The sequence below is a fragment of the Aristolochia californica genome, unplaced genomic scaffold (genome assembly GCF_029961685.1).
Source record: "Aristolochia californica isolate CCGP_79_NKW_82.1479 unplaced genomic scaffold, dmAriCali1.0.hap1 SCAF_14, whole genome shotgun sequence".
Taxonomy (NCBI): domain Eukaryota; kingdom Viridiplantae; phylum Streptophyta; class Magnoliopsida; order Piperales; family Aristolochiaceae; genus Aristolochia; species Aristolochia californica.
This window is the reverse complement of record NW_027181815.1, coordinates 2,206,919-2,229,515: the sequence shown is the minus strand read 5'-3', so window position 1 is coordinate 2,229,515 and position 22,597 is coordinate 2,206,919. Positions and strand designations below refer to the sequence as shown.

Here is a 22,597-nt window from a genome sequence, read left to right as displayed (position 1 = left end):
CCAAAATAGAAAAAACAAAAAAAACCAGTAAAAGGTAGTCCTTCACCTGATTGCGTAGAAAGAGGTGGTCCCTGTTTCTTCTTTTGAATACAGGAAGTGGAGGGTCTTTCCCAGCTTTCTCTTAGGCAGGAGAGGGGAACGTGTATTCTAATTGAACTAGCTTGTCGTGGTTGTCTTTGCCTTTTGGTCATCGATCTTTCCTTTCCGTCACGGTTCCCATCCATGTCAAACAAAAACTCATGTCCCATAATCTCAGCAGAGTGCTTCTGTATTTATAATATCAACGAGAGTTAGCCAGCCATGGCGACTACGGAGGGTGCTGTGAGCGATAACAGCTATTTTTGTTCATGTATAGTACTGAGGGCTGATTGGATTCGTTTTGAAAGCTTTTTTCTGCTTTTCTGCCGAAACCATCTCGTTTCTTCTGCGAGTTAAATCAGTTTAACAGTTTACTTGACAAAAGGCTTGCGATCCGAAATGCCGAATTCGAGCTGTCAAAAGATCGGCGTTTTTCTTCTATAATGGCAGCCCAGCTGTTCTTCCCGTCTTCATTTGGTCAACAGCCGCAGGAAGGACCGCAGACGAGAGTACCGAGTATACCCAGTACTGCAGCAGTAATTCTGATACATTTTCCTGCAGGCAAGAGATGACCTAACAAGCTTTTATTGTGAGAGCAACGTTAGAAGCGAGTCTCGACCTTCCCTGGGATTCACCTTTACCGAAGCTTTTATAATTTTATAAATGTTTAGATTCTTTTCCGTCTCGGATGTTTACAACATCCAAATTCATTGCTTTCCAGTGCCCTGTCAGTGATGCTTACGTGAATCAATTCTCTCACTTCCCTTGGATTAAGTTTAAAACCTTGGGATTCTTCACGGCTACCTCTGTACCTCTGTTTTCGTTTACAGTTTTACTACAAGAGGGAAGGAGACTCGGCTTACTGGAACCATTTCTTCCAATGTCTGAATGATAAACGATCTAACAGGTCGTCTTTTGCTGGAGTCTGCCTTTTGAGCAGATCAATAATGAGGAAGGGTCTTTGAGGATATGGCGATTTTGCAGTGACTGTTCTTAATCGGCGATCATGTGAAAAGCTGAACTGTGTTGTGAAAATGAGCGTCTCTGTCACTCTAATGACCCTCAATCTCCTCGACGATCAGCAAAACGATAGTCCGAATTCATGGGAGAAGCGAAGGGATTTGTGTATCAGGGTGATCAACTGCTATTCTCCTATGATCCTCTGCACCCAGCAAGGTATTCTATTTGCTTCTTGATCCCTTTACGATTCTGATTTTGAGGTCTTTTGTTTCAGTCCTTGACGTTCCTATTATTCATTTCAACTTTTCAATATCGGTTTTTGTATTAATTTTTGGTGTGAAGGATTCGTCTCAACTCTGGGACTAATAGTAACTTGATTGGAGAAGGCCGATACCGGATATCCTTTAACTGGATGGCTGGGACCTTGCTTTGTCCTCATTTACGCTGCCATGCCTTTTCTCTTACTGGAACGTAAAGAACTGGGATTAGCTTGATTGCTAGTTGAGACTAAAAGACGGGATTTTCATATTTAACCGGCTTATGGTTGTTTCATTGGATTTCTCTCTCTCCCCCCTCCTCTTTTCTCTGTGATAAACTGATGCATGGCGAGTTTTTAAAAATTTGAGGTCTAGGTGTCTTTTGGGTTGCAAGATCTCGGTCTTCGTGGCTTGATGTCCGGAATTATGAGGTGTCTGGAGTCCAGGGCTCTAGCTTTAGGTTTTCGTTTCTGTGCATAAAGTGCGTTTTTTATCTTGTCTGCTTTATACTACGGTGATGAGGTTGTAATATTTATCCTGCCATTGCATGTTTTACTTGAAAGGAGAAAAGCTATCAGAAGATGTATTGAATGGCTTGTTTCTAAATAATGACTCATTGGTTTACCTTGCCGACTATAGCTGTTGTCATTCTTATGGATTGAATTTCAGAGAGGCCCTCTTGCTGGTTGTTGCAGTTTCCTCTTTATACTGGTGTTGGGTTCCTTTTAACTAACATGTGATGGGTTCTATTTTCTAGGCACAAAATCGCAATTGGAGTTTCTTCAGCAGGCTTTGACAGGTAAATATCTGCCATGAGCCTGTTATTTTTTCACCTTTTCTCCTTTCCTTTCTTCTTATAAGCATTATTGAATGATGAAGGTGGAGGGAGAATGTCTAGAAAAAAAAAAATAGAATAAAGATCCTTACTCTCAAGTTCTACTTCCCATGATAATAGTATGGGCTCAATAAGCAGAGTAAATGTAATGTTATTATTACCCCTCAGCCTAAGCTTTCAGTAGACACGAGAAACAATTTTAGCTTCCTTATGAGTCACAAGAGTGCTGCTGTTTCACCACACAAAAACCAGATTTAATGAAAGTAGTTTTGGCTAACACGCAATTGCACCCCTTTATTCACTATGCAAACTAATACACAGAATTCCATCTTGGTTCTTCCACCTATAGTGCTCTATATACATCTGGCTAATGCTCCAAAAGGAGTCTGTGTTGCATCCTCTATATGCTACAGTTATTTGTTCTGTTACCTTGCTAGTGTCTATCTACTCTGGAGTGTATATATATGCATTGCATGAGCCATGAGAGTTGATTGGTTCCTTATGTCAGATTATATATCCTCAACCCTTGGGAATTGATTATCTTATGTAATCAAGGTTATGATCAATTTGGGATTTCAAGAAGAGGATCTCAGGACACTTCAGATGAACATTGCACAATTTTCTATGACAAGGAGAAGGTATCTAGCTAATTCTGTTGTTTAAATGGTTGCACAGAATGTTGTTATTAAAATCACCTCCTCTAAATAGCAATTGAACTGTGTAGGTGGAACTTCTAGAAGGTGGAACATTTTGGCTATCAGAGTCTCCCTCTGTTCCTGGAAGCATATCATGGGGCTCATTAGTTCCTTGTATTGCAACATGGGCCATATCCTTTACATAAAGCCTTAAATTTTGTGTATGTTAATCCTTATTTTTAGATTTTGGGAATGTTTTTACAGTTTGATTCTTTGACCTGATTTCCACACATTTCAACTAAAGAGGGTTGAGCCCCCGGGCTTCAGTTTCGAAATTGTAAATACAAACATGGATGAATTGAGTCCCCGTGCCCGTAGAAGAGGCGCTTTACTTACCTGGCAGCACATAGCGTCTTTGCCTCCAAGCCTGCCTGTGGTGTATTGTGGTGGATTCAATACACAAAAGGAATCGACAACTGGACGTTTTTTGCTAGGGAGGTCAAGGTATTCTCTCTCTCTCTCTCTCTCTCTCTCTCTCTCTCTCTCTCTCTCTCTCTCTCTCTCTCTCTCTCTCTCTCTCTCTCTCTCTCTCTCTCTCTCTCTCTCTCTCGTGCTAATTGCTATCAGATTATGAATAGCTGCTACAGGAAGCAAAGAACTGATATGAGTTGCATAGATGATCTTAGTGTAATTTTCATCATGCGAAATTGGAACAAATTATGAATAGGTGCTAAAGGAGGCAAACAAGTAGGAAAATGGACCACATGGATGATCTTACTGCAGTTTTCATTATGAGACCTGTTACTTAAAAATTTAATTTTTTAAAGCTTTGTCATTTATCTCTAAAATTCTGGTGATACTAGCAGCTTGTGAACTTCCCAAAGCATGATTTTCTTGATATCTACCCAGTAGTGAAGCAACAGTGGCTATACTTATTTCATTTTCTCTCAAGGGACAGATGGGAGATGCTGGTATATGTATTTGCGATATGCTTATTTGTGATGAACCTTCTGACTTTGCAAAATTGAAAACATTTAGATTCAGTGAAGAAGACCACCCACCACATCTGCTTCTTTTGTACTTATCTTTGGGTGAGATTAATAATAAGTTAGTTGAGTTACTAGAAACATGAGACTACCTACAAATATTTAGTGGTTTAATAGCTACTGGTTTAAGTTATGCTGAGTTTCCTTCATGATTGATTCAGAGAGCATGGTGTAGTCGGTGACATGAGGGATGCATGGCCCAATGCTCGGGTTAGGAAAAATGTCTCACTGATACAGACATATCATGGATTCAAGGGTAACTGAGCATTATGATTTTGAGCTCAACACAAGAATCGCGTTCTCTGTAACCTCCATTGAACCTCTTTTTTGGGTGTGCAGGAAACAAACAGGGAGCTCTTGAATTCTTGAAATTGATACTAAGAGCTCTGTGCCTGTGCTGGGACCGCCAAACTCAAGATCTGCACATTGACTGGATTCTCTACCGAGGTCGTGCATTGATACCCGTCTCTTGTGTAGTGGTTGATGATAATGAAGATGGCTTGTATCCCTCATCCCACTATCCAATATTTGCAGAGTTTATGCTTCCTCGTACTGTGAGGTTACTTGACGAGCCGGGAGGTGGTTGAGGAATTTTATTTCGTTCTTTTTGGACCTTTTTATGTGCTTTTTTTTGTTCACAGCAGATGAAATAAATAACTACGTTCCTGTTGTCTTCATCTGAACAAATCTCATACTCTCCCTTTTTAATTGTGTTACAAACGAATTACCAGTTCCTGTTTGTCTTTACCAGTCCCCATAACGATCCCAAAGTCCACTGAGTCCAGACAAGAGAGAAGGGGAAGCTTCTCCCCACAGCATAGGTACAAAGGGCAGCCTCCACCTTCTTTGGAGGCTCCCCTCTTGCAATGCTCCCTCTTTTTTCCTAAAATCATTGGAATTTTGGAGGCTCACCTGCCCCCTCTTTCACCTCTTTCCTTCGTTGTCCAGGGGAGAGAGGAGGTTGGGAGAGGTGGCCTCTCCCTGTTAGGTTTATCAAAACTTGTCCATTCGCTAATAAGCCATATTACGAGGTTTAGTCAAACCCAAGATGTCTATTTATCCGTTAAAAAGGAGATGCATAAATACCACTTTTGTATAAACATGGACTAGGTGTTCTCTGATTCTAGCATAACAAAATAAATCCAAATATTCAATTGTACACTTTGGAAAGACATTAATGTGAATTATATTAGATAACAGAAGATCTTTGACTATGATCCTGTGGATGATCGAATCGAACATGTTTTTTTTTTCTCTCAATGATTCTCATGCAAACAACAGAAAATAACTTTCTTCCCCTTTTTCTTTCATTTTCTTTTATTTTCTGTGAGTTCCAAAGAGGGCCTTAGTTTATAATTTGTTTATATTAGTACCAATCAAATACTAAAAAACAAAACTTCGTTTTCTAAAGCTCCTCCTAAGCAAAATTGATCGATGAACTTAAAATCTCAAATTTCTTTTCCTACACTAATGTCTTCTTTTGCCGTTCTCATAAATGATGGAATTGGAATGGTTGTGAGGATATCAAAACTTTCAGACAATCAGATTTTGAACAAAAAGAACCTGTTCAAATCCTGTCCACTTTTTAGCCCTCATCAGCACTTATGAAATTTTGGGAAAGGGAAGCCTGCTAATCTCTGACAAACATAAGATTTTCCGAGTTAGTCCTCTTGAGAGTTGAGATTACACATTGTCCTCTGGATACTGGATATATTAAATTTCAATCAGCTCCACCAACTTGAAAACCTATTGAGGAATTCTCAAGAGTTTTAAGCATCAGTAAATTGGTGTTAAATCACTTTCCAGTGGTTCAACTGGAGTAGCATAAGGTGAGTTCCAATCAGCATCAAAGATCACTTGCAGCTGAGAGACAATATTTGGGTTATAAGTTCCGAAGCTTACACCAGCAGTTGTGTAGAAGTAATCCCATATAAGATTGCTGGTTCCAATGTGAGCCCGAACATCACTAACAGCATATTTGCCATGGTTTACCCTAGTGAATCCTGGGTAGATGTTTTTAGTACTAGTCTCATTGTGTAAGGCAGGTCCAGTCGAGTTGAACCCAGGCACTTTATAGTACTTGATATTGATTTTGCCTCGGCATTTGTTGTATTTTGAAGATGTGCAAAGGACATTGGAGTAAAGGAGTGACTTCAGATACTGATCAGTGTTTGGGATAAAATGGGCCCAGTAGGCCACTAGTATTTTTACAGTTGCATGCTTGGAGAAGATTACCTGCAATCAGAAACAAAATGAGAAGCCAAAGCAGAGGAGATCGAGTATAGAAAACACGTCTCCACTCTGTGCTTCTTAAAGCACCATATAGCATGGGAGCAGATGAGGTGCTACTGTTTTAAGGTTCCCTTCATGTAAACAAACGGATTATTTTGCAGTTATAAGGGATGCGGAGAAATACTAGACAATTCTGAGACCATCTTAACAACATCAGCTCATGATGGTTGCAAATACTGAACAGTCCCATCAAGCAATATAATGAAAAAAAAATTCCATTATTTTATTCTTAATGGCATGTGCTATTATTAGTTGAAAGAATAATGATCTTTGACAATGTGAAGATTTAATGTATTAAATGATTATCTTCAAAATGAAGATCATGCTCAAAGCATTAAAAAACAAAGGGGTTATTTCAGTAGAGAAGAAAGCATCTGTTGCCACAACTACTACATTCATCTGATATTGCCAGATGAAAAGGATGGCCAGAATATGGTTTAATATAACATACCTCTGATATTGCAGATGATAGTGATGACCAGTACACAGTTTGCTTCATGAACTGAGATTGACCGAGCCAGTCCATGGTGTTAATTCTAACAGTGCCACCAAATTTCACAGATTTAATTGTATCCACCCAACCCTGCTCATCTGCTTGGGACCTTCCAAACGACAGCTGAAAAACATACTTTAGTAAGGTTGTACTGCACTAGAATCTACAAAGCTTTGAGTACTGGAATCATATTTCCCTTTCATCTTGTGAATAGCAGTGAAACAGCAGTCAAAAAGCTAGCAGTATCAAGAGTGAGTTCACCACATTCAAGGGTACCCCTCTGTGCCACAACTGGAGCACTATTGCCAGTCTTTCAGCGCCCCCTCGTGTGCCTCCCAACCATGCCTGGCTTCCTCCCCCTCTCGGGATCATAAAATTCAATTTTGATGGATGTGCTAAAGGTTGTTCGGGTATTGGTGGGGTGGAGGGAGTGTTCAGAGACTCTCAAGGAACCACCCTTCTCTCATTTGCAGGCCCCCTTGGCCTCACCGATGTTACTGAAGCAGAGCTTGCTGCCCTTTTTCATGGTCTCCTGCTCTACATGTCACCTTAGTCGCCCCCTCATCATTGAAGGGGGACTCTAAGATTGTGATCCCTTTGGTGCTCCACAGCCGCTGAACTTCCTTGGCGTCGTTGGACAACCTACCACTCGATTATGGATATTGTATCTTATATTTGTTGTTCATGGTCCCATGCATTTCAATCAGCCAACTCTTTGGCTGATTCTTTAGCTAACTGAGGCATCTCTTCAATCTCTCATCGTTAAGAGCATACCTCCCTTACTGTAATTGTAGCCTTCTCTTCTCTCAATAAATTTCTCATTTTCATCAAAAAAAGAAAAGAAAAAGCTAGCAGTATCTTGAAGGTTTCCAAAAAATATTAACAATTTAACACACTTCATATTGCTCAGAAGAGCTAGCTTATTTTAAGAGTTGCCATGAACTTTAACATGTGGTTAAATACAATGACAGAAACTGAGGTGGGGATGATTTTCAATTCATGGTCAAGCAGTAAAAAACACACCCAAGTTAGATGCAAGTGCCATCTCAATTACCTATGCAGAATCACTGTTGTAGAGTAACTGGTGCAGAATGGTAAAGTAAAACTACCATACGTATTAGCAACAAGCAACCTATGTTCTATAATATTCAGCTGTCTTCTTGATTTTATGACTTTAAGAAACTATATCAACCAAAACTCAGCAAAAATCTTTTTTGTTGTAAATTTAAACCTGAATATATGATGTTAAATCTTCAGAATTATCACAAATTAATCTGGAAGTTAAGTTTAAAATAGATGGACACAGTTTCTCTTTCCTACTTAAAAGATCAATGCTTCTAATGGTAAATCAATAAATAATAAGAAAATTAAATGATGGAACAACCAAAAACTATCTCTTAACTCAGAACTAACTAACCGAGTTCCCAAACAGATATAGCTAGATGTGGTTACATAAGTTACCTCTGGAGGGGAAAATGAGAGGTAGCTAGCACGATGTTGAGATGTAGATCTGTTGTATCCAGGTGTTTCAATTGGAACATGAAACATATAGGGATCTGATAATGTTGGATAGCCGGCTACATGGGGCACCTCAATACGGCTAGGTAGGGGTGAACTGACCATAAAAGTCAATTTAAAAAGTTAACTCATAATATAATGATATGCACCATATCTATTTCATTTAATTACTAAATCAGAAATTTATCAGGATCAGCTTCCTTTTATAGTTTAAAAATCAATATAAGAATTCCCTTATCCTGGCTCTTGACTGGGTACTCCTATCTCATCTTTTGAGATGTACTTGGGCAAGAACACAAATGGTTCTTCAACATAGCTCAGTAAATCACAGCAGCATATGGATGAAGACCAGGATAATATACAACGAAGAGCTCTAAGTACACCCTCATCAACATCTCGTACAGCAATGTGAGAGTTGGCAAATGTAAGCTTATTTTTTGCCTTTATTTAAGATAGCGTCATGATTTTGTCATGGAGAACGATTACTAGACCAACACAAAAATTAAGACATCAGCAGGAATTGTGCTGAAGAAGCTAAATTGATCACATGATGGAGAAAATTTATTATAGAGAATATGCAAGAAAAGTTGAGAGAAGTAAAATGATTAGAACCACTTCTTGAAAAATTAATAATACTCAGATGACTCTTTTGAGATGACAGATCAAGAGCTGAACATGTCCATAAATAATTTGAACTGGAGATACTCTGTAGAATTCATATTGCCTACATATCTGAGAGAGTAAATGTCAAATTTAAATATAGATTTCTTTTCCTACCATAAGAATGCAGAGAGGCTGTAGAATTCACTGCAGCATTGCAATAAACTTCTTGTTGTAAATGATTCAATTAGAAACATGCAACTGGATTCCATTCTTAAAACAGAAAGGTAAAAAGGCACCTTTGGATTCTTAAGTAGACCAGCAATTTCACTAAAACTATCAACTAGTTGCCAAATGTGACACACCTGCACCTCCTCTGAAAATGAATGAAGTGTGACCAACAGGGCACCTTTCTACGAACCTGCCACTGCTTATCCCAAACATTTTTTGTATAAGCAGACGAATCAAGAGAAGCCAGTTTCCAGAGGTTATCGAAGTAGACCTCCACATCTTTTGCTATAGTAGCACAATTCAAGAGGTAAATACCAACCTCTTTCACCTGTAGTTTAATTTGAAAAGTCAAGACACCTATTTAAGAGAATAGAGTTTCGAGCCAAGTGACCTCACGTGAAGCTTTTGATATGTATACTGAGTGAATTAGAAGGATCACCAATGGTTTGGGATCCACCATGCTCACCAAAGTGTGAGACATACAGAAAATTTAAAGAAGGATCAAAGGAGCAAACCAACCACCCTAAAATCTAACATTGTGCAATAGGTGTCCTGAGTGCCTTGTGAAATAAAGGGTTTAAAGGATAACGTACTTTTGTTAGTAAAGAGTTAATATACCTGAGTAAGAGATTTCCAGTCATTGTTGGCAGACCCTATATAGATGTCTTTATGATCTGAAATCCAAACTTTGGCATGAACAATACCTGATCCCCACCATTTATTAAACAGTAAGGTCACATTCTTCACATTCGGTCTTCCTGATGCAAGGTCTGCTGATTCTTTGGCGAAATCGGGGTAAACACCAGAATGCTGCAGAATCCTATACCATATTGAATGTCTCAATTGAATCAAACTGAGTTTAGATTCTGAATAACCAAAACAAACTAAAGCACAAAACCCTTTTGCGAGCTATGCAAAAGATCTATTGTAATCCCTTTTTGGAGGAGTTTGAAATGAGCAGAAAACACTTGTGAATAGAAAAATCAGCCCAGTATGGATCATTTCAGCATCACATGAACTTCAGGAGCTTCAACAACCCCATTTCATATCAACTTAAAACAATGTCCCGCTAGGCAACAAAATTTTATCTGTATTGGACGTTGTAGAGTGAATTGATCACATAACCGAGATCAATTCTATTTTTGCATCATTTTTGTCAAACCTAAACCCTGACAGAGCCTAGAGTGTTACTCCCTGCACTACATGATTACATTTGATTCTAATTCTGGTTTCGCAAAGACTGAATTGCTTCAAAATTTTTACAAAAATCTAAAATCATATGTAAATTTTATAGCATTTAACGACAACCAATGCAAACGCACTCTAAAGAATTACCTTATGTCCACCTTCCTGTCTGCAGCCTTTTCTAATGATTTGTAGACTTTGCGACCTTCGTTAGCTCCAAACCTTTCCATATCAGCTTTGGAGAAACCGTAGTCACCAGAGCGCCGGTCATTGGGCTGAGCCAGAAGTTCCCAGTACTGCGCTATGATATCTAGTTTGACCGTAGAATTTCCCGCCAACCACCGAAAAACGTCAGCTGTTCTCAGATTCACGTGAAAGGCTTCTCTATCAAAAAGAGAGCAATCCAAAATCTACTAAAACCGTGCAGAAGGAGAAAAAATGAGAGAGAATATACCACTAGAAAGAACTCCAGGAACTTGATGGAGGTCGGGCATGTCGGTGGGGATGGATTGTACTAACCATGCTTGGCAGCTATGAGAAGATGAAGAGGCAAATGCGCAATTAACGTATGAAATCAACAGAAGGACTGGGAGAAAACGTGCGCTGCTCTTGGTTAGGATCTTTGATTTCATGGCGATCTCTCTGTAGCTTCTCGTCGTCTCTCGAGCCTCCCAGGGGAAATCGAGGTCAAAATAGTAACCGGGTTTTAAATTTTTTTAAAAGAGACAAAGTGGTACATACAGCAGAAGATTGACAATTAATAAAGCTCGATTTATTTGTTTATTCTCTCTTTTACCCTACTTGTTAGTGCACTTGGAAAGATAGAGTGGAATGTGAATTCCATTCACATAAATTACAAAATTGTGTTAGGGCAAGCGAAAAGCTGGAGTGAAATTGATTTCACCCAAAGTAGATTAACCCTATTCTTTCACAAAACGATAGAATATAAAAGTCCACCTCTTACAAGTGGAATTCACTTTCCATCTCATCTTTCTCTTTCATTCTTTCTTCTTCCTTCCTTTCTATTTCTTCTTCTTCCATCTCCTTCCTCTTCTCTATGTTTTTTGTCATAGATTTTATTTTTTATAAATATTTATAAATAATTTTTTATAAATAAATAATTTTTAACTATTTTTTATAAAATTATTTGTTAAAAGACACCCACATATATAGGGGTAGCATGATTAGTAAATAATGAAAACTTCCATAGAGATGACACAACATTGTAATTATATCCTATTTTAACATGTAATCTAAAAGAGCATTGTAATCCTTGTAAACACCTTTCAACAACTATAAATATAATCTCAAAGAATGAAGTGTCAAATGTCTAGCCAATAAGACGCCTAGCCAATACGACCCAAAAGACCAGTATATTAAGTGCGTAAAACTAAGTACCTAACTCGTTAGTGGACCAGGGATGGATGAAACCTAACCCAGGTAGACCAAAACCACCTAGTTCTAACATGAAGTAGAACATTTAAGCCTGTTCCTCTTATCTCAAATTTGTTTTTTTCCCTCTCTTTTTTCTTCTTCTTTCACCCCATTGGTTTTTTCTTTACTCTCTTCCAATACTTAGAGTTCATCTTCTTTTTTTTTCCTTTGAGATCCCTTGTATTTATGTGTTGGCCATAAAAATCAATAATATTAAAATATTTATGAATAAATTTGAATGATATTTTACTTAAATTATACGTAACATTTAACTTATATTATTTTATAATTATTTAATTAAATTACTTAGAAAGTTCCTAATTATTTTCCATTACTAATTTGTTTCATAATCATGAAAACATTATGTTATACAATTTAAAATTAATAAATATTTATATTCAATAAAATTAACTTATTTTAAATAGTATATTATTTAATTAATAAATTAGATAAATTTAAATTTATGTTATCTAAATATTTATCCTTTTTTCTCATTTATTTTATATGCAAATCTATTTTATTAATTAATTCCTCTGATACTTTCCATAAGGTTACACTAATACAAAAAATATATATTTTCCTGACAATTAATTAAAAAAATTATGTATGAAAAATAGCTCACCATGAAATTTACATTTACTTTATCTTTTCTTAGACAATCTACTTTTAAAATGTATTAACCTCCTTAAATGAGTTCTCTCTTTTTTAATTTTAGGGAAAAAACGGACGTTTATTTTGCTGACGTAGCGTGATGAAAGGGTATCCATGTATGCCCTAGGTTGCCACCTCACAGGTAAAATTTATCTATGACATTGCAAGTGCACTTGGGAAAACTCTCTCTTATCCGACCCTCTTCCACACATTCAAAATCCAACGTCTACTTCCCTTCCACCTCGAGTGACCCAAACCAGAGCCACCAGAAGAAAGAGAGAAAGCTCCCATGGCTGTAAACCTTTTGTCACCCAAGACAACCTCTCCTTTCTTCCCTTCCCCGCTCTCCTTCAACTCTTCTCCTTCAGTTCCACCTCCCCATTTTACCAATCTCCTTTTCAACTCTACCGAAAAGCCTGGCAACAGAAAAGCCAGTACAGTATCGACCAATGCAAAGAAAAAGAACCCATGGCTGGACCCATTTGATTTCGGAGATGATCCCGACACGGAATACGGCTCTATGTACTCTGAAGGGAAACAAGAGGAAGACCCGAGACCACCTGATAACCCTAATAACCCTTACGGATTTCTTAAATTCCCTGCTGGTTACAATGTTGAAGTTGCTTCGTTAGGATTGAAAATTAGAGGGGATGTTCGGAGGTGTTGCTGTGTGATATCAGGCGGTGTTTACGAAAACTTGCTCTTCTTTCCGGCGATTCAGTTGATCAAGGACAGGTATCCAGGAGTGCAGGTGGATGTGGTGACTTCGCCGAGAGGAAAGCAGACGTACGAGTTGAATAAAAATGTGAGATGGGCAAATGCTTATGACCTTGATGATGATTTTCCTGAGCCAGCAGAGTATACAGACATGATTGGAGTTCTAAAGGTAAGTTATCTGCAATGCCTGAATATGTTCTAGTTAACACGCAAGATTGTTTTCGTGATCAAGAACATGGGTCAGTTTTCTTTCTTCTACCACCAGTATAGAATTTGACATTACTCGCTCTTTTCTACCCCGTTGACATTTCATTTCATGAAAGACTGGAAACTTTACTAACTTCTATAGGACTAAATGAATAAAACAGAACTGTATATTGGTGAGTACTGCTGATCTATGAAGCTTCTGACAGGGGCGGTATTATGATATGGTACTGTCCACCAAATTAGCTGGGCTGGGGCATGCGGCTTTCTTGTTTATGACAACTGCCCGGGATAGAGTGAGTTATGTCTACCCCAATGTTAATGCAGCAGGTGCGGGCTTAATGCTTTCTGAAACATTTACATCTCCCAGTCTAAATCTCTCTGAAGGTGGATATAACATGTAAGCGATCTTCATTTTTAGCATTCTCTTCCTATAGAAATAAAGATAAATATCCCTCTGTTGAGCAGATTGCATGTTCTTTGACAGGTACCAGCAAATGCTGACTTGGTTGGGTAGACCAGGCCACAAAGTACCCAGGCATCCAGTGCCACCATTGAAAGTTTCTATCTCGAAGAAGCTGAAGGAGTATGTTGAGGCAAAATATACAAAAGCTGGTGTGGAGAAAGGGAAATATGTTGTGATTCACGGTCTAGAGACCGATTCAGTGGCTTCTATGCAATCCAGGGGGGACACTGATAGTCTATTACCCATCCATGCATGGGCAGAAATAGCTGAAGCCATAAGGTATGAAAGAAATAAACCCAAACCTGCTCTTGGCAAGTAATCCAAAAATGGACTCTTGCTCAGTATTTAGATTCGGAAAAGACTCACGCAGGTTAAAACAGGCGTCTGTTCTCCAATCTTTTAATCATATCCTCACACGAGATAAAATTTCTTGATGTGATCACAGGGGGCCTAAACCAGTATTTGTCATACCGCATGAGAAAGTGAGGGAGGATGTTGAGGAAATTCTCGGAGAAGACACCAGTATTGTGTTCATCACCACTCCTGGCCAGGTTTACTTTCTCTTTATCTAAATGCAATGCAAGTACAGCCAAAAAAGAAAAACCCATAAATTACAATTAATAAAAGAATATTAGTACATCTAATATCTGATTATGACATACTTGTAATGTCTGATACTTCCTTGCTGCACCAGTTAGCAGCGCTAATTAATGATTCCATCGGTGTGATATGCACAAACACAGCAGCAGTACAACTTGCAAATGCTCGAGACAAGCCAAGGTAAATTTCAAGAGATGTCATATAGAAGTTTCATGGGCCAAGTTAATAAAACACCATTAAAATTTTTAGAGCTCTACATTTGAAGTACAGTAATTGATACTAAAGGTAATTGCTGATCAACTTTTTGCAGCATCGCTTTATTTTCATCAGAAGAGAAGGCAAAGCTATTTATTCCTAATGCAGAAGAAAAGAGATGTACAACTATCTCATCAAAGACAGGAAAGTTGATAGACATTGATGTTGAAGCAGTAAAGGTTGCTATAAAAACTTTTGAGGGGTCCCTTGTTCTTGCTTAGAGAGGGGTTAGTGTATATGTAGTCCTCTTTCAACTGTAAATGTGTATGCAAATAATCTTTGCACTAATATTGTATATTTTCAAAAAAAAAAGAAGGTGAAATCCCAAGCCTTGTTCTTGGCAGCAACCCAACATCACAGAATAGATCCATTTGCTCCTAAATTATGCTCAATGACTTCGGAATGTTACATAAACGTGCATGAACTTGGAAGTGGCAAGTGAACACAGTATACTCACATTATCAGTTTTATAACAAAATATTTTGAAACTAGTCATAACACCCAGTCATTTGAATGCTGAATGAAAAAATAAAGGATGTGAGTTTCTTATTGAATCTGAGATTGCAAAATAGAAGTAACAGAACTATTGCTCCGACAAATCCTTTAAATAAATTGATAACGAGGCAAAATTTCAATCTAGAAAGAACTGTCTGTGTATCTTTAAACAGTAGAAATGCTTAAGAGAGTGGCATAGCACGGGTAGCTTGGTCTTCCTTAGACTCTACCTTCATCATGAAGAGATATCCAAGCACCCATACAAGTATGTATTGAAAAGGAACAAACCATAAACATGCTATAAGGCTCATTATACTTCCAACATACTGTGGATCCCTTATATATCCAAAAGGGAAATCCTTCACCCAAGGAATGTTCTTTCCAAAGCGCACTCCATAATAAGTACCTGGTTCACCGAGCAACTGATACACCCTGAAAACAAATTTTCCTATCTTAGTCATTTTTGGATGTCAATTCATAGGTAACATGATCCTCAGCCAAAGTTGAACATTAGACATGTGAACATCAATTGAATCCATAATGACAATAGTCCATGATGCAGACATAAAAAAGAACAAGATCAGTTATGTGATTTGGTGATAAACAGAAAAAAAAAGAGTCAAAAACCTTGGAATTTTTTCATGTTATTTCATTGGTAAATCATCGGTATGTTCACAGGTACTCATTCATATTTAATGGTCACAAAATATCCAAACATTCCCTTGGTTGGTTCCAATTCAGAAAAGGTACTCGTAAGAGTTAAAAATTTGGAGTGTGGCCCATATTCCTCTAGTGATACCTCTGACATACCTCCAATTGTTATTGTAGCCTTAGTGAATTCAGGCAGAGGCTGAATTCACTTGCTAGTCTTTTAGACAGTACATAATGCACTGGCATTTATAAGTCATGTGGTGTCTCAATGGGGTGGAAATATGCTACTGTAAAGTGCAAGCTGCATGTTTGTACTTCCCAGTATATGAACAAAACACCATATTTCTTGTCATTTTGCTACTTCAGTCTAAATGTTTCTTGATTAAGTTTTTTAGGGCTACCGTGAGGTGCAGAGCTTTTCAACCGATCCTTGTCTTTAATAAGTAAACTGAGCTCCTTTTACACATTCTTGTTTCACTGTTGATAAAGAAGAGAAAGCAGCAATCCCTGAAATTCCCTTTACTCATTTCTTGCTCCAAAAAGGATAATGGAACAGATTAGGGCATCTTGCCTTCCAGCAGAGTCACCAAACAAATGAAACCCCATCTGCTTTATCACAGCCAGGGAATAGAGTCAGTGAAGATTTGAGTTAATGTGGGAAAGACACCTTTGCCTGGAATAGGCATTCTTCACAGAAGCACTGAGTCATTTCCTTGAACAGAGTAAAGCTCATCATAATGGAACATTTCTTGACCAGACATCTAAAGGCCGGAAAAAGTCATTGCAGTTGGGTTTTTTCTTATAGTTTTGCTGCTTGAGGGCTGAAATTTGTGATCTTGTGAACCAGACAACTTTATTCAATCATCCATGTGGAATCTTAGGAAGTTCCTTAATCATAAGGGTATTTTCAACTCAGACAGAAGGAAAAAGCCATAAAGCAGAGCTCTTTTGCGCTTCCCTCTGCTTATAAAAGTTATAGCCTGCAATAATACCCTGTTAACCCAAACCAATAGCTGTCTTCCATCGAGGAAACTAAGCCTAAGAATGTATGCTGTATGCTTCTCCTACCTTTGCTGCTGACATCTTACAGCCTGAATTAGAAACACTAATTCAGTGCAATCTAGAAACTTATGTTTGCATAAACTGGACAAATTACTGCATAGAAAAAGCTGCACATGTACGCTTCCCGCATATCAGACAAGTTCTAAGCTCCTAATGCAAACCTGATGCCTACAGCGAGAGAATAATGCTTCATGAAGATACTGATAACAGGTAGCTAGATACCAAGTACTCTCTACTGTACATGCACAAGTATCAACATATTATGGAGCAATAATTCCAAGTTGATAGAGTTAGAACATTTTCAAGTTACCAGTTAAACCAAACAACTTGTCAAAAATTCAATAGCTAATGTTACTCATCCTACAGAACATTTCAAAAATAAATAAATAAATAAATAAATATTGCACATTCTCAGCTAAATTGACAAATAGAAATCCCAAGAATCAATCTTGATCTGACACCTTCAAGCAAGACTTTAACATGTTGACCCTTCTATAAATGTCTTTTTCGTCAAAACAGAGTTCCAAAGAACCCAGAGAAGACGAAAACCAGAGAGAAAGATATTCACTTTAAAGGGTATTTAGTCATAATAAGGGTCAATGATATACATGCCCTCAGGTTATAACAGAAACCATTACCGGAAAACCATTGACCTCCAGAAGATACACGTTATTAACGGAACAAGAAAAGTCGCAAAAACTATCAGCGCGAACAAGGTAGAGATCTAGACAAGAAATACTTACTTGAAGTTGAGATACTGACCAAACAGTAAGAGGACCCAGCAGTACCAGGGGGGCCAGGATAGCTGAGCAACAGAGAAGAGAGCGATAAGCTGCAGGATTTTAAGGAAGTGAGAAATCTGAGCCATTCTGTGCGACGGGTCTGTTTCTTTTCCACATAAATCCGCCCATGATTGAGGGAATGTCCAGAGGAAGTAGTAGAAGATGAAAGGAAGCAGCAAAACTAAACAAACCAGGAAGCTCATCTCTTTCAAATCTTCAGTTAAAAGTATTTCGCGGCATAGGAGATGATGGACTAGAACCACTGTAGGAGAGGCGATTCCTAGCCTCTCCGAAAGTCCCGTGAGCTGCTTCTCATGGGAGTTCCAACTTCTAATGCTGGGTTCAGGAAAACGCCCAATTGGCACAACTTTTCTTTATTATTTTATTGAAGATTTTATTAAATACGGCCTTATGTCTAATGGCAAAAATTTAGTGGATAATCATAACCTCGTCATTCATCGTAATGATTGTTAGATATTAAACAAAATAATAACTGCCTCTTTAGATCTTAAATAAATCATTTGGCTCCCTTCTTGCCCGAAAATAAAGGCTATTACTCATATGAATCTGGTAAAACAATATGAACATATAATATATAAAAAATAATATGACAATAAATCGCATGGGCTTAGGGTTTAGGGTTTAGGGTTTAAGGTTTACGGGCCGTTAAAAATATAAAAATAATATATTAAAAATATATAATATTATTAGTTAAGATTTTAATTTTATCGACTAAATCGGATGTAAATACATCGGTTAAATTGGCTAATAATTTTATTCGGACTATCGGATCCTATCGAATCCGTTAAGTTGGGTTCGGATAGGCTGCCGCTTTCTAGATCTAACGAATGCCTTTTTTAAACACTAGTAGATCTCGAGAAGAGAAACGAATGTGAGGGCGAAACCGTAATTTGAATAAAAGGTTTATGAACCATCGATCGTGGGGATAAAACCATTAAGAAAAGGGAAATAAATGAGATTTTATTTATTTTTAGTCGGCGTCGGAGTGAGATTTTCTTCTCCTGTATAAAGAAACAGAGAAGCAAGGGCGAAACACGAAGAAGAAGCTCTTCAGATCTCGATTTCATCTTCTTCCTCCAGATCTCCCCGTTAGAAAACTTGAAGGTGCGAGAGATCCTAAGTTGTTTCGCCGGGATTTCTTGTGTCCATGGCTATTCAAAGATTGCAGCTCTGGATCTCCGCGCTCTGCCTCCTCCTCTACCACGCGCACGCTTTCTACCTCCCTGGAGTCGCCCCCGAGGACTTCCAAAGAGTCAGTTGTTCTATTGCCGAGCTTCTCTTTTTGTTTTTTTTTATTGAATTTGACGGTAGATCTTGTTGATTTTGGTGCTAATTCGGCCAAATCTTAGGTATTGGTTCGCTTTTGGTGGTGAAGTTATTTTCACTTACCGGCCATGAATCGTGAGAGAATGGGAGGAGATTCGGAATGAAGTGTCTCTGTTCCATTTTTTTATGGAATTTAGGTTTAAACATTTGAAGCTCGGAGATGTGTTTTAGAGTTGTTTGTGGAGAAAGGAGGAGGGCGTTTTGAACGCTTGCTGTACTGTTGGCGCGTCTGTATTCCATTTAGGACTTCTGAACTTTCTTGCATGAATGTGGTTTATACATAGAAATTTGAAAGTTCTGGAAATATGTTTTGGAGTGGTTTCTGGAGAGACTAGGGGCGTTTTGAATGCTTGGTGTGGTGTTGGTTCATTTGTTTCTTCGATGGATCTGTCTGTACACTTCTTGTGCAGACCTTGTTTATGAATTTTTTTCCCCCTGTTATCATAGATGGCCTTTTCCAATTTGAATATCTCTGATGAAGTTAAATGCTTATACATGTGCATTATACTTTTAAGGAGAGGTTTCAAACTTTCTCAAGTCAGATGTGAAATTTTAAAGCAGTGAATTGATGGGCTGAAGGTTGCTACTGACTAGTAGCCTTGATCTGACTGAATTCCAGAGTGAAGATTCTCAATTGCCCCCTGACCACTAGTTGTGCTGAAAGTTGAAGTATCTCTTTGGCATAGTCACACGCACTTGTGCCTCTTCAGTATTTAGAGGAGCCATAATCCATAAGTTGGATTGAGATTAAGTTTCTTTTTTTTTCTGATTTATCTGAGTTTATTATTGAACATATGATTTTCTTTGAATTGTTGAGCCTGTAATGTTAATTGCCTTTAGTTTTGTACTGGGAATTTTGATTGATTTCTGAACACAGGGAGATGAGCTGAAGGTGAAAGTGAACAAGCTGACATCAATAAAAACACAGCTTCCCTATTCATACTACTCTCTTCCTTTTTGCCGTCCAGATGTCACTATTGACAATGCAGAAAATCTTGGGGAAGTTCTTCGCGGTGATCGTATTGAAAACTCCCCCTATGTGGTCAGCCAATTTTCTGAGATATTCAGATTTTTTTCTCCTGATTATCTTTCGTTATGGGATCTCTGAAGTTTGTGTTTTGCTTGCAGTTTCACATGAGAGAGCCGCAGATGTGTAATGTTGTGTGCAAGATAACACTTGATGCAAAAGCAGCTAAGGATTTTAAGGAAAAAATAGAAGATGAATATCGGGTGAACATGTACGAAGCTTCTGACACAGATTTTAATTTCTCATTGGAAATTGCTCCTGTACTCGATATATACTCATTTGAATCATCTTGCACTTCACAGGATTTTAGATAATCTTCCCCTGGTTGTACCTGTAAAAAGACAAGACCAAGATTCCCCTCCGATGTATCAGCATGGGTTCCATGTTGGTCTTAAAGGGCAATATGCTAGAGTGAGTACTATTAGCACCTACTACACTGCTTTTAGTAGATGTAAGTGGTCTTTTCAGGGAACTAACATACTCTTCATTTTCTGCAGATTGAGGAAAAGTATTTCATCCATAATCATTTGTCATTTACTGTCAAATACCACCAAGACTTTCAAACTGACTCTTCGAGGATAGTTGGATTTGAGGTCAAACCATTCAGGTTATTATTTTATTATTATTATTTGTGTAACTGCTGCTTACTTGTGGGTTGCCGTTGCTCCTATTCTTATTCGTGTTTCCTGTAATACTGTTACTTACTATTTATTTGTGCAATTATGTTTTTTCCAGTGTTAAACATGATTATGAAGGCGAATGGAATGAAAAAACTCGCTTACTAACATGTGATCCTCATGCAAAGCGTGCTGTATTAAATTCTGATTCTCCTCAGGAGGTTGAAGAAAAGAAGGAAATTATATTTACTTATGATGTGGAGTTTCAGGTATGATAACCACACACATTATAGTGGCATCATGGCATAAAATTTTCTTGTTTTGAAACTGTTGTTCCTTTACCCAGTATGTAATTTTCTGATCCCCATTTACAGGAGAGTGATGTGAAGTGGGCATCTCGATGGGACACCTATCTTCTAATGACAGACGACCAAATCCATTGGTTCTCTATTGTTAACTCACTTATGATAGTTCTTTTCCTCTCTGGTATGGTGGCAATGATCATGTTGCGAACTCTCTACCGAGACATCTCCAAGTATAACCAGCTGGAGACTCAAGAAGAAGCCCAGGAAGAGACTGGATGGAAGCTAGTTCATGGTGATGTCTTCAGGCCTCCAGCAAATTCTGACTTACTTTGTGTATATGTGGGGACTGGTGTCCAGTTTTTTGGGATGATACTAGTCACTATGACCTTTGCAGTCCTTGGCTTCCTCTCCCCATCAAACCGAGGTGGACTGATGACAGCCATGCTTCTACTCTGGGTCTTTATGGGTCTGTTTGCCGGTTACTCATCAGCCCGTTTTTACAAGATGTTCAAGGGAACTGAGTGGAAGAAAATTACCATAAAAACTGCCTTCATGTTTCCTGGTGTAGTCTTTGTCATCTTCTTGGTACTGAATGCTCTCATTTGGGGGGAGAAATCTTCAGGGGCTGTTCCCTTCGGAACCATGTTTGCACTAGTTTTCCTCTGGTTTGGGATCTCAGTTCCCCTTGTATTTGTTGGTAGTTATGTTGGGTTCAAGAAGCCTGCAATTGAGGACCCGGTCAAGACCAACAAGATCCCAAGGCAGATCCCTGAGCAAGCTTGGTACATGAATCCTATATTTTCCATCTTGATTGGGGGAATCCTTCCATTTGGAGCTGTTTTCATTGAGCTCTTCTTCATCTTGACTTCAATTTGGCTGCACCAGTTCTACTACATATTTGGATTCCTCTTCATTGTGTTCCTCATCCTTTTTGTCACCTGTGCCGAGATAACAATTGTGCTCTGCTACTTCCAGCTCTGCAGTGAGGATTACCTATGGTGGTGGAGGGCATATTTGACTTCTGGATCTTCAGCTCTCTATCTGTTCCTCTACGCAACTTTCTACTTCTTTACTAAGCTTGAGATAACAAAGCCAGTCTCTGGAGTATTATACTTCGGGCACATGTTGATTGTTTCATATGCCTTCTTTGTGCTGACGGGAACCATTGGTTTCTATGCTTGCTTCTGGTTCACAAGGCTCATTTACTCATCAGTGAAGATCGACTAATTGGTTGGCCAGTCAAGATCTACGATATCTGCTGCGTTGCCTCTGGTGCAAGGGAGCCAATTTTCGATGCATGGCTGTTACTTAACTGCAGGTTAGATTTTGAGTACTAAATGCACCCCCTATTTCTGTCATAGAAATCCATATACGTTCCGTCATGCATCTTGTTAGTGGGTAGTTACCATTTACTTTTTTCCCCCATCCTGTTCAGTTTACAATTTTCCTCTTCTTGTTTCCGGCCTTCAACATTCTGGTTGGACCTGCCGTACTCATGTACCCTCATTTGCCTGCTTTTAAGAACAGAGGGTTTCTTGTAATTTCTTCTCTTGTTTGCCTCTGTAATGTTCTTCTAAATAGGACAAGGAAAATCCTTGAATTTATTCTTTTCATCTTATGGTATATGTAGTAATTATGAACGCATACCGAGAAGTTTGATTGGGGTTACTAATAAATGTTTTGCATATCCAAAATTAAAAAAGTTAATCTTTCCTATTTTTCTGTCTTCTTGCTGGTAGTTAAATGAAGAAATAAAGTCGTATAGATCTATCACGTTATGTAAAATGTAACAATTTTTTTTTTCCCTGCCTCTTTGCTGCTTTGCCGTTTTTTTTTTTCTGATGGAATCACCTG

General features: G+C 38.3%; 5 protein-coding genes across 6 annotated transcripts; 3 read left to right on the top strand and 2 right to left on the bottom strand.

Moving 5' to 3' along the window:
• Positions 1-634: 634 nt before the first annotated feature.
• On the top strand, positions 635-4,531 carry LOC137950676 (uncharacterized). Of its 2 annotated transcripts, none has more exons than XM_068797264.1 (7): positions 635-1,254; positions 2,053-2,094; positions 2,639-2,768; positions 2,855-2,957; positions 3,056-3,269; positions 3,973-4,067; positions 4,151-4,531. In XM_068797264.1, the coding sequence occupies exons 1-7, from the start codon at positions 1,181-1,183 to the stop codon at positions 4,396-4,398; spliced, it is 906 nt and encodes a 301-aa protein (XP_068653365.1). In that variant the 5' UTR covers positions 635-1,180; the 3' UTR covers positions 4,399-4,531. The 2 variants fall into 2 exon arrangements, with proteins under 2 accessions (XP_068653365.1, XP_068653364.1); XM_068797263.1 differs by having other exon boundaries at positions 637-1,254; positions 2,686-2,768.
• Positions 4,532-5,437: 906 nt separating this feature from the next.
• LOC137949908 (uncharacterized) lies at positions 5,438-10,834 on the bottom strand. Its single transcript, XM_068796151.1, has 7 exons — positions 10,585-10,834; positions 10,281-10,485; positions 9,564-9,765; positions 9,080-9,273; positions 8,058-8,211; positions 6,555-6,719; positions 5,438-6,046 (listed from the first exon to the last, which is right to left on the bottom strand). The coding sequence occupies exons 1-7, from the start codon at positions 10,760-10,762 to the stop codon at positions 5,588-5,590; spliced, it is 1,557 nt and encodes a 518-aa protein (XP_068652252.1). The 5' UTR covers positions 10,763-10,834; the 3' UTR covers positions 5,438-5,587.
• A 1,616-nt stretch (positions 10,835-12,450) lies between these two features.
• Positions 12,451-14,778, top strand: LOC137949487 (photosynthetic NDH subunit of subcomplex B 1, chloroplastic). The gene is made up of 6 exons (XM_068795532.1): positions 12,451-13,101; positions 13,346-13,536; positions 13,624-13,881; positions 14,048-14,153; positions 14,297-14,382; positions 14,513-14,778. The coding sequence occupies exons 1-6, from the start codon at positions 12,505-12,507 to the stop codon at positions 14,676-14,678; spliced, it is 1,404 nt and encodes a 467-aa protein (XP_068651633.1). The 5' UTR covers positions 12,451-12,504; the 3' UTR covers positions 14,679-14,778.
• A 150-nt stretch (positions 14,779-14,928) lies between these two features.
• LOC137949488 (phosphatidyl-N-methylethanolamine N-methyltransferase) lies at positions 14,929-17,773 on the bottom strand. The gene is made up of 2 exons (XM_068795533.1): positions 17,409-17,773; positions 14,929-15,384 (listed from the first exon to the last, which is right to left on the bottom strand). The coding sequence occupies exons 1-2, from the start codon at positions 17,648-17,650 to the stop codon at positions 15,135-15,137; spliced, it is 492 nt and encodes a 163-aa protein (XP_068651634.1). The 5' UTR covers positions 17,651-17,773; the 3' UTR covers positions 14,929-15,134.
• Positions 17,774-18,447: 674 nt separating this feature from the next.
• Positions 18,448-22,366, top strand: LOC137949486 (transmembrane 9 superfamily member 8-like). Its single transcript, XM_068795531.1, has 7 exons — positions 18,448-18,720; positions 19,672-19,836; positions 19,923-20,032; positions 20,124-20,232; positions 20,319-20,428; positions 20,557-20,707; positions 20,813-22,366. The coding sequence occupies exons 1-7, from the start codon at positions 18,616-18,618 to the stop codon at positions 21,968-21,970; spliced, it is 1,908 nt and encodes a 635-aa protein (XP_068651632.1). The 5' UTR covers positions 18,448-18,615; the 3' UTR covers positions 21,971-22,366.
• The last annotated feature ends 231 nt before the right edge of the window (positions 22,367-22,597 follow it).

Coding starts and splice junctions, on each gene's coding strand:
- LOC137950676 (XM_068797263.1), top strand. CDS start 1,113: ATGAGCGTCTCTGTCACTCTAATGACCCTCAATCTCCTCGACGATCAG. Junction 1,255..2,052: donor GATCCTCTGCACCCAGCAAG/GTATTCTATTTG, acceptor TCTATTTTCTAG/GCACAAAATCGCAATTGGAG. Junction 4,068..4,150: donor GACATATCATGGATTCAAGG/GTAACTGAGCAT, acceptor TTGGGTGTGCAG/GAAACAAACAGGGAGCTCTT.
- LOC137949908 (XM_068796151.1), bottom strand. CDS start 10,762: ATGAAATCAAAGATCCTAACCAAGAGCAGCGCACGTTTTCTCCCAGTC. Junction 10,486..10,584: donor TCCTGGAGTTCTTTCTAGTG/GTATATTCTCTC, acceptor ATCTGAGAACAG/CTGACGTTTTTCGGTGGTTG. Junction 9,274..9,563: donor ACTGGAAATCTCTTACTCAG/GTATATTAACTC, acceptor ATTAAACTACAG/GTGAAAGAGGTTGGTATTTA.
- LOC137949487 (XM_068795532.1), top strand. CDS start 12,505: ATGGCTGTAAACCTTTTGTCACCCAAGACAACCTCTCCTTTCTTCCCT. Junction 13,537..13,623: donor TCTGAAGGTGGATATAACAT/GTAAGCGATCTT, acceptor GTTCTTTGACAG/GTACCAGCAAATGCTGACTT. Junction 14,154..14,296: donor TCATCACCACTCCTGGCCAG/GTTTACTTTCTC, acceptor TTGCTGCACCAG/TTAGCAGCGCTAATTAATGA.
- LOC137949488 (XM_068795533.1), bottom strand. CDS start 17,650: ATGAGCTTCCTGGTTTGTTTAGTTTTGCTGCTTCCTTTCATCTTCTAC. Junction 15,385..17,408: donor GGTCAGTATCTCAACTTCAA/GTAAGTATTTCT, acceptor ATTTGTTTTCAG/GGTGTATCAGTTGCTCGGTG.
- LOC137949486 (XM_068795531.1), top strand. CDS start 18,616: ATGGCTATTCAAAGATTGCAGCTCTGGATCTCCGCGCTCTGCCTCCTC. Junction 18,721..19,671: donor CCCCCGAGGACTTCCAAAGA/GTCAGTTGTTCT, acceptor TTCTGAACACAG/GGAGATGAGCTGAAGGTGAA. Junction 19,837..19,922: donor TTGAAAACTCCCCCTATGTG/GTCAGCCAATTT, acceptor TTTTGCTTGCAG/TTTCACATGAGAGAGCCGCA.